We start from the raw sequence: 10,215 nt of genomic DNA on the forward strand, positions 1-10,215 counted from the left end.
CAGAAAAATTGGCACAAATTTCTTTTTCTTTTTTCACAATTTCATGGATAGAAGACACATTCTTACCATTGATCTTAGCAGCCTCGGTGTAGGATTTTTTTTCCTACCCTTATTAAGTTGAGAACGTTCCCCTTTTTACTTGAAATGAGCACTTTACGGCTTCTTTTTGGCATTATCTGAATTGCCAACGTTACTACTCTTGGCTTTGGAGCCACTACTAAGAAAAGTAAGGATGGTACTAGATACACTCAAGGGCAGAATCATGCTGACAGACCCAGGCAGGGTGGAGCAGGACGCCGCAAGATTTCATCACGCTACTCAAAAAGCACACAATTTAAAACTTATGAATTGTTTATTTCTGAAATTTTTTTGGACCCCAGTTGACCTCAGGTAACTGAAACTGCACAAGCAAAAGTATAAATTAAAGGGGACTACTGTGGTCCTTGTCTTCTCCCCTGCTAGACCAGTGGTTTATTTCTTGTTTGTAATTACTCATCCTTATCAGAAGTACACTTCTGAGGGGTTTAAATATCCTCTTCACAGATTCCACTCAGGAGATCACTACGTTGCTAGTTCGAAGGGATCAGGAACTGTCTCTTTGCAACTCCAAATTAAGAATTAATACCCAAATTATGTTTGATTGTTTTGAAACCTGCCAGTGTTTGTTCCTATGATTTATTCTCTTTTTCACGTCTCAAGGATATAATAGCTTCCTTTAGTCAGTAGCTTAAGATATTGTTTTATTTTACTGTATTAGTCTAGCAAGACAGTGAGCTAGTAGTGGAAATGAAAGGCTGGCAATTTCACCAACCTTCCTCTAAATCCTCCAGTATTTTCTGACACGTGGCAAGAAATTAGCTGAGTTGATGCTGATATTTTCCTAGTTTTATGTTTAAAAAAATTCTTCACTAGTTTCTCTTACTTTAACCACCAAAACATTCTGTTCTCTGTCACTTCCTGTCTTTAAACGGGTGTGTATGTTCATGCCCACACATAACATACATAGAGTTTACTGTATCATTCATTTAGATTAAACAGATGAATAAACTCCTTTTGGTTTAAAAGCAATGTAGTTCCTTTGTGCTGGATAAAAAGAAAATTTCTTTGAACTGAAATAAATAAAATTGTTTAATTTTGTTATTACTTAAACCTAGTGTTTGATTAGCTCTTCAGTGAAATTATTTGCTATGGTCTATGATGTGTTTTACTTCATTTTTGCTGGTGGGAGTTTTAGTTGGTAATAAAACTTTAATTTTCTTTCTGTTTTTGTTACTGCCCTTAGGTTACTTTCCGTACCAGAATCTATCACTGCAACATCAACAGTCAGGGAGTCATCTGCCTGGACATCCTTAAAGATAACTGGAGTCCTGCTTTGACTATTTCAAAGGTTTTGCTGTCGATTTGTTCTCTTTTGACAGACTGCAACCCTGGTAAGCAGATTTTAATTAACACATACAATGAGGCTACAAAAACCAGTGCATTTTTTCCAGTTAGCCTACATATGGATTTGAAAACAAAATACTGTTGGTAGAAAGATCAACATAAAGGATTTTTTGAGGAAATTATCAATGCCATTTCAATTAGAATAGACCAAAAGTTTCATAATCACTTCCTTTAGTTTGTTAATGGCATGCTACTCTGTAATTATTGTCTCCCTGTCATTGATGGACTCTTGTTTTCATTATGAAGTTGTTCAGACCACTCTTGAAAGGAGTGGAGCCATGTCCCTGACACCATTGCTTGCTTCTCTTGCTCCTCCACACTGCCATATGCTTAAAGCAGCCACTCAGTTGTGAAGGGCTTCTTGTTCTCCCTGCCTTTTTGGATTATGGTTCATTCTATTAGACGTAGTAATAGTGGATATTAAAATGAGAGCTGATAAGAGAGTTGGACGAGATTATGATATAAAAACTCAGAGATAAAGTCGTTAGTGCCTAATTTGGAACATTTTTAAGAAATGCATAACTGCCGCACGTGATCTTTAATATGGGTAGCTGACTTGAAGAAAAGTAATGTTTAGGCCTGGGATTTCGCATATGTTATCTTAATAAGTGGCCATTTTTTAAAAGAAGTTGATGTACTTTTTCTAAATATTTAATCGCCAAAGGCCATTACTATTATCTTAGGCCCAGCAGTTACACATATAGCAAGTTAGATAGATAGGAAAAACTCTCTAAGATTTATTAATTTAAAAAGCAAAGCACTGAAAAAAAAACATGCATAACAATAATATTCTAAATGCTTTTAAATATGTATAATATCTCTGGATAGAAATACTGTAAACAGGTATCAGTTGTTTTCTAGGAAGAGAAACTTCTGAGTAGTTAGAATCAGGAAGGAAGAGGACTTTGCTGTTTACCGGCTGTCATTTGTTATACTTCAGATATTGTGCCATGTACATGGTACGTGGCCTACCTTTTTGAAAAGCAAATTGAAAATAAATGCTCACATCTTAAATTCAGTTTCTATCTCAGAATTCTATTTAAAACAAAATGACAAATAAGTTTTTAAATGAAGATAAGGTAATGCTTTGGGTCATATCATTGCACAGAATGAAGGAAACATTTCATTCTGAAGAGAATTGCATCATAAGATCTGAGTTTTTAAAAATTACTTTTTTTAATATCCATGGAAAGACAGAAATACAATCACCTAGCATACTTTTATTGTTCAGTGAAATGCCAAGAATGAGAAATAGTTTTTGTATATTAAAGGCATTTATGTTTTAAAAAATTGAGTTTATTAACAATATATTTCAGTTAAAGGGACTTTTCCAATTTGAATATTAAAATATATAGATGATTGTGTTACTTTAAACATTTTTCTTTTAAAAAATTAGCCATTGTATATCAAAATACTGCCAAAAAATCAGCATTTCAATTCAATAGAATCAACAGAATATTAGAACTGAACCTTTAAGACATCGTATCATATCTTATAATGTTCTTTCTACTTTTCCAGCGGATCCTCTGGTTGGAAGCATAGCCACTCAGTATTTGACCAACAGAGCAGAACATGACAGGATAGCCAGACAGTGGACCAAGAGATACGCAACATAATTGACATAATTTGTATGCAGTGTGAAGGAGCAGAGGCATCTTCTCACTGTGCTGCAAGTCTTTATAGCCTTTACAATACGGACTTCTGTGTATATGTTATACTGATTCTACTCTCTGCTTTTATCCTTTGGAGACTGGGAGACTCCCCAAAAAGGTAAATGCTATCAAGAGTAGAACTTTGTAGCTGTAGATTAGTTATGTTTAAAACGCCTACTTGCAAGTCTTGCTTCTTTGGGATATCAAAATGTATTTTGTGATGTACTAAGGATACTGGTCCTGAAGTCTACCAAATATTATAGTGCATTTTAGCCTAATTCATTATCTGTATGAAGTTATAAAAGTAGCCGTAGATGACTAGGAATTATGTCATTTGTATTAAACCCGGATCTATTTCTGAGTATGTGGTTCATGCTGTTGTGAAAAATGTTTTACCTTTTACCTTTGTCAGTTTGTAATGAGAGAATTTCCTTTTACCCTTTGTAGCTCAGAGAGCACCTGATGTATCATCTCAAACACAATAAACATGCTCCTGAAGGCATAGTTTCCTGTCGTAATATTTTAAGTCAGTCTTGTTAGAAGGTGTGTCTGAGATGATTGTCGATGAAATAAAAATGGCGATATGAAAACTACTAAGGACTAGTACAAATAAATCAATTATTAAATTGAAAACATTTCAAATCTTATAAATGTGTAGAGATTTTTTCCTTTAAGTCCCAGTGAGAGAATACGTGAGCTTAAATATACAAAACTGAATTTTAAACCATTGTTCCCCAAAACACATAAAGCTCTACTTTGATAATATATTTGAGCTAAAAATAACATGAAATCCTGGCTTATAAGATTGTGTTTCCAAAATGGTGATTTCTGCCCACCGTTGGGCAGTATTGTCAAATAACTTTAATCTTGTAGCTCTTCTATGTCTTTTGTGCATTTTTTACTTCTGAGAGTGTTCTTGAATCTTCATGGTGTTTTTTTGGTGTGAATTGCCATTCATACAATGGCACCTGTCCAGCCAGAGGTAGAGTGGAATGCAAACCCTTGTCCGCCCTGGAGGTAGAACAGAACTCTGGATTAGTGTGCAGTTGTGGCATTGTTTCTCAATTGAAAAAATACCACGTTTTAAGAGTTTCATGGTGGGGAGGGTATAGCTCAAGTGGTAGAGTGCTTGCTTAGCATGCATGAGGTCCTGGATTCAATCCCCAGGACCTCCTCTAAAAATAAAGAAACCTAGTTACCTCCCCCCCACCAAAATAAAACAAATAATACAATAATAAAAAAAATTGAAAAAAAAACATGAGTTTTATGGGTTTTATAAATTCTTTCTAGTTATAATTATTAAATATTAGACTTATAGGAATTGAATTACTTTTCAATATTCAGATTTGGTCAACAGAGTATAAATGTTGTTTCTATGACTGGGATAGTTATTGAGGTAATTCTCTGGTCATGTAGCCAAGGTTATAGAACATGGTGAAATGTCTTCTCCACCTAAATGTGGAAATAGAATACCATCTTAAAATTTACAGAGTGGAATTATTAGCATAAAAAATACTTTGCCTTAAGATAATAAAGTGAAACATTAGTGATTATGTATACCCTCACTAAGAATATTGGACTCCTACTTGAATATTTGTCAGTAGAAGTCTTAAATCAGGGTAAAAATAAAATTAAACTTCTGTATCTATCTTTCACATAAACACACCCTCTCCCAAACCTTTCTACATTACAAAGGTATACCAAACAAAATGGTAATGTTTTGAAGAATTCAGGCTTAAGCCTATGAAGACCCCTGCACTTGGACTATTTTAAGCAATAACTAATAATCTGTACTGGATTTCATGTCAGTACAATGAGAATGGGGCCTTTTGTGTAAACTATGTCTATGAAGGCGAGCAGTGGAAAGTAGTTTTTCCCCACTTCCAATATTGTGCATTCTACATCCTAAAGTAATAAACTTCTTGGTGCTAGAAAAGCTTCCATCATAGTGAGTATTAGGATGTTGGGGGATGGTCTCCTCGGACTTCGTTCATTTGCTGTCAGCCTAGTTACTACCTAATTACAGCCTAATTACTCTCACCAGCCTACTCTGCTTACTTGTAGGCTGTGTCCCGTGCTCACCTGGGACAGTGGAGAGAATTGGTTATGGAAAGATATTTGTGGCTCTTCCAAACTACGTTTATGGCCTTAAATAAGACACTTTAACGTCTTTGAAGCTTGCAAAAGAGTTGAATTTGATTATTTCCCTCGTCTGTGTTAGTCCTCAAACTCAGTGTTTCTAATCTTGTAAAATTTGTTATGCTTATTCCGCTTTCTCTTGCAGGGAACAGGCTACAGTTACACATGGACTGAAAAATAAGTCATCGTTTGGGTACCTACTATTAGGTTCTCTTAAAATGCTGAATTTTGTTTTTTAATCTTGTTTTCTGTGTCTGATTTACTTCCCAGTTACATAAATGTTCATTTATGTAAACTGTAAATAGGGTTTTCTTTCCGTGAAACTTCACTCTAGATGTAAATTGTGGTGTTTTAAAGCCTATACTTTTTCTCATTCATTAAGAGCAAGTTTTACAAGAGGCAAGTCCAGATGTAATGTTATACGAGTGTTCAAGAGTGGCCATGGCACCGTGCATCCTGTTGAGCCTGGAGTGCGATCATTATGATCATGTGCCCTCAGGGCACCGTGCAGTGCACCACCACTACACACCAGGCGTTGCTTCGTTCCTTTCAGCTTGTTTAGTTCCCTCTGAAGAGCTTTAGGAGAGAAGACACTTTGATGACCCTCACTTGGCAGAGTAAAACTCATTCATGGACAGATTAGATAAATTGCCCCAGATTAAACGCCAGTGTGATGTGAAAGTGTAGCCCCCATTCTTTACCACTAGGCTAAGTGTTTCTGTATATAGCATTGCTGTTAATATTGAATCTAAACATATATTTATGTGAAAGTAGATATATATAGATTAATTGAACACTTGTGAAAATTAATCTGTAAATTAAAGTACAATTTTGCGTTTTAGTAAATCCTTTTTTTAATCTTCTATTTTAAAGTCTCAAATGGAACCTTACAAAATAAGGCTTTCTTAATTGATTCCGATGAATATGAGGTACGTTTATCCTCTGTCTTAGACATTTGTCATAGGAATACTTTAAAAATCACCAATTTCCCTTGTTTTAATTTGAAAAATGAGATACATTATGTTAAATGTATTTAGCCATATATCACATAACCATCAAAAGCTTATATTGTTAAATATATCAATCATTTAATGACAAACCTTTTTCAAAATAACAAGATATGTTAGTTATCTAAACTTTTTTTTTCTGCTCATGTATATGTTACTGTTTCTAATAAGAACTTTGAGATGTTGTGTACTTGGAGTCAACCTTGCTACTTGTCCAAGTGTGCTCTTAAAGCAGTACAAGGACTGTATTGTAAAACTTAAGTCAATTTTAGTCCTTTGGCTTTACGTATTAACCTACCTTGTAGTTACGCTAATGCGGTATATTAACACATTTTCAGTTGACATTTATACTGTGGTCTTTGGACAGAATTATGGCATGATTTGAAGCATAAATTACCTTCCTAAAACCATTTCAAATTATTTTAAGAGGCTGAGATAATGACTACAATAATTATATTATCCACTTAAATTTTAGTGTTTCTTATTTTAGGTAAATAGAATATATAAATAAATCCATTTGTTTCATGTCTAAGTTACTAAGATTTTTTAAGTAATACCCAAATGATAAAAAAAATTTCATTACATTTTAGTAGGTAGACATTATTTGAAACATCAGTTTTTTGTAACTAGTTTGTCAACTTTTTTTGGTAAAGTTATTCATTGATTTAAATGTGTACCTCTCCAGTGTACAATGGAATATTTCTACCTAGTGGAGTAATAGTCCTTTCAAATGGTTATAAAATGAGTTTCTGGGACTGGTTTATAAACTGCACTGCCATTAGTGAATAGGTGGTGTTAAAGCTGTGTCAGACAGAATGAACCTAGACATTACCAATGAGTGCATTTAGAGAAATTTAAATTCTCTTCAGATCTTTTATATCTCTAGGTTACCTTGTTGAAATCCAATGAAATGTAATGTCATTTCTGCAGGTCCATCCAACACAGAACATTAAAAACAATTTTTTTCCCCAAATCTTCTAATTCCTAAAGTTTATCTCAAGTCCAGCTCTTTTGGTAAAACTTTTCCGTTTTATTATCACGTACCCTTAGTCTGTCAGTCTGTGTGTTTCTCTGAGACACCATCTGTACAAACATCAGAAATAATAGAGGAAATTCAAGCATGTGCGTATTTCCAAGTGCCAGCAACAAGCCAGGTGCCCTCCTCGGCAAGAATCCTTTTCTCTTTTTCTTTCTTTTTTCCCTTTGGATAGGGTGGGTAGAGGGCGATGATGCTATATACCACCTTAACCGACCTCCATGGTGAGCTTAATTCTGCAAATTTTAAGAGTTTGCTAATTAATCAAAGGTCTTTTTGGACACTGATGCATACAGAGATGAATACATTGTCACATCCTTAAATAGTTTATCATTTTCCTGTCCAAATAGATTTTCCCTCTTCTTAGCAGAAGAGAACACATCTTTGGAAATCTGTATCCATTTTCTGTTGAATGAGAAGTTAAACAGATGTCCTTGCTGATTTAGCTATGAAAATATTAGTATAATAATTTGGTAAGTTTTATCCAATCTATATGATGGTATTAAACGTAGTTAATAATATTTGATGCTTTTAAAATAATTAGTGTCTTTCAAACTACACTGAATACCTAATATCTCTAATGTGCATTTTGGCATTCTGTTATAGTCAGTTCAACACCTTACACATTTCTGGATAGTGAGCTTTTGGAGGAAAATATCTGTAGTCCTTGTCTGTGTATCTCAGCCCAGTATCTAACATATGATATGTTTGCTGAATGAATCAATACTATATCATGGATGTAATCTTCACCATAAGGTTATCTAGAAACCACATCTTCTGTAATTCCCTGTCATGCTGATTCTGTGCTTTATACATGGTAAGTGCTGGATATTCCTGTTAACTTGAAATGTGAGACATGGCAATGGGTTATTTTCATAACCAACTTTATGTTTACTTATTTAAAATGGAGAATGAATTAATCTCGTAATTTTAAAAGCCCTTAAATATACCAAAATGCTTTTCACCCTATAGAATTTACATCATTCCCATTATCATTACTATCTTCTTAAGCAATGTATTTCTCCTATTCCTTTTTACTGGTAAAAAGAAAGGCACAATGGAATACATGAATCTGCTTATGATACTCTTTTAGGGGAATTTCATAGGAAAAGTGAAAAGAGCCTTTGAAAAAATTTCTTTGAAAACTATTTTAGGAAAAAGGAACAAGTATACTATGTAGCAGTATGGAGGGCTCAGCCCTTGAGTGCTGGAAGTTGTTTATTGAAATACTATCCTTTTCTTCCTTCCCTACTTGTAGCTTCTGTGAAAAATGGAAATAGAATAGGATAAACAACCATACAGGTCACTTTTTTATTTTTCCTTGTTATTTCTGTGCCAGTAAATGTAGTTGAAAAGTGACAGGGTGAAAGCTGCATAATTTCAGAAATGTAATTCCAGCTTCTTCTTACTGTAACTTGTCTTTCTTAAGTCAGTTGAGCAGATTCAGGTATGTTCTCTGTTTATTTTGATCCAGCCCCATCCCAGACAAAGTGGGGAGTAAGGGAAACTTGTGGAGAAACAGGTTACTGAGTGTTGTGTGTCACCAAGAAAAGTCCTAACACTTAGGGGACGAGTGTGTAAGGAATGCTAAAGGACTGATTGGAGTGCTTATGACAGGTCTTTATGTGAACATTTCATACTTTCATGCAGAGTGGTAGAGAAGAGTAATTATGGAGCAGGGGACTAATGCTTTATGTTGGAGCATCACTGGCACCCTTACCTGATTCCTTTATTATTTCTAGGAGCACTTTAGCCCCCTGCTGAACTCTTTCCATGAAACTCCCAAATGGCAAAGGTTATTTTAAGTGTACACGTGGGACATTTTTTTCTTCTGTAGTTTTTTTAATGACACACATTTTAGTTATATGTTACCTTGTTTGATCACGAGCCCCTAGAAATCAGGGATCCAGTTCATCGCATTCAGTCAGTAAGTCAGCAGTTGTGTACTCTGGCAAACACTGGTTTAGGTGCTTAGGATCAGCAGTTAACAAAGCACATGAAAATCCCTGTCCTTAGGACATTTACTTTCCAGTTCAAGGAGACAGACAAAAAGAGTTTAAGAAGGCAGGAAAAGTATATGTATACGTGATGGTAAGTGCTGTGGAGAAAACTAAAGCAGGGAAGAGAAACGGAGTGTGTGCTGAGAGGGAGAGAGGGGAGGTTGCAGTTACAAAAGAGTAATCAGGGAAGAGACCGCACCAAAAAGATGGACCTGAACCCAGAACTGAAGATGGTGAGGGATAAGCCACGTGGGGAAAGGGAATTCCCGGCAAAAGAAATAGCAAATGAAAGACCTGGCAGCAGGAGCGTGCCCGATGCTTGCTGAAAGCACAGCAAGGGACTGGGGGAGGTGGGGCAGAGAGCAATCAGAAGAGTAAGAGGTGAAGCTGGAGAGGTCACATAGGGTCTTGTAGTCAATGGTAGTGCATTGTGAGGAGTTTGGGGAGTATAAATAAGGTGGAAGCCATTGCAGAGGTTTTTAGCCAGAGTGATAGGATTACGATATGTTTGAGAATTTCAGATTACTGTTAGGGGAAAAGACTTGGTATGGGGAGAGGGAGCCGGCTTAGAGACACTGATGACTTTGATATTGGTGGCAGTAGTGGAGGTAGAAAGAAATGACCAGATTCTGGCTGAAGGTAGAACTAGTAAGATTTGCTGATAGATTTAACTATGTGGTGTGAAAAAGGAATCAAACTTCGGCACCTGAGCAAACTAGAAAGCTGGCGTTGCAGTTAATTAAAATGAGGAACCTAGGGGTGGAGCAAGATTGGAGAAAGATGGAGAGCTTAGTTTTTGACAAGTTTGAAGTGCCTATTAAACATCTAAATGGAGGTGTCAGAGCAGTGGATATACAAATCTGGTATTTGGGAGTTAGTTCTGGGCCAGGCACATACATTTGGGACTCATGAGTGGTGATATTTACAGCTATGAGACT

General features: G+C 35.6%; 1 protein-coding gene across 5 annotated transcripts in view; it reads left to right on the forward strand.

The window, feature by feature from the left end:
- UBE2E3 (ubiquitin conjugating enzyme E2 E3) overlaps window positions 1–3,599 on the forward strand; it is a 79,347-nt gene extending 75,748 nt beyond the window's left edge. For all 5 annotated transcript variants that reach the window (XM_072961247.1, XM_072961246.1, XM_031678299.2 and 2 more), the window contains 2 exons: window positions 1,283–1,430; window positions 2,962–3,599. In XM_072961247.1, the coding sequence (XP_072817348.1) occupies window positions 1,283–1,430; window positions 2,962–3,059 (246 nt within the window). In that variant the 3' untranslated portion in view covers window positions 3,060–3,599. The remainder of the gene's footprint in view (window positions 1–1,282; window positions 1,431–2,961) is intronic.
- Window positions 3,600–10,215: the final 6,616 nt, after the last annotated feature.

Source organism: Vicugna pacos, chromosome 5 (genome assembly GCF_048564905.1).
Source record: "Vicugna pacos chromosome 5, VicPac4, whole genome shotgun sequence".
NCBI classification, from domain to species: Eukaryota; Metazoa; Chordata; class Mammalia; order Artiodactyla; family Camelidae; genus Vicugna; species Vicugna pacos.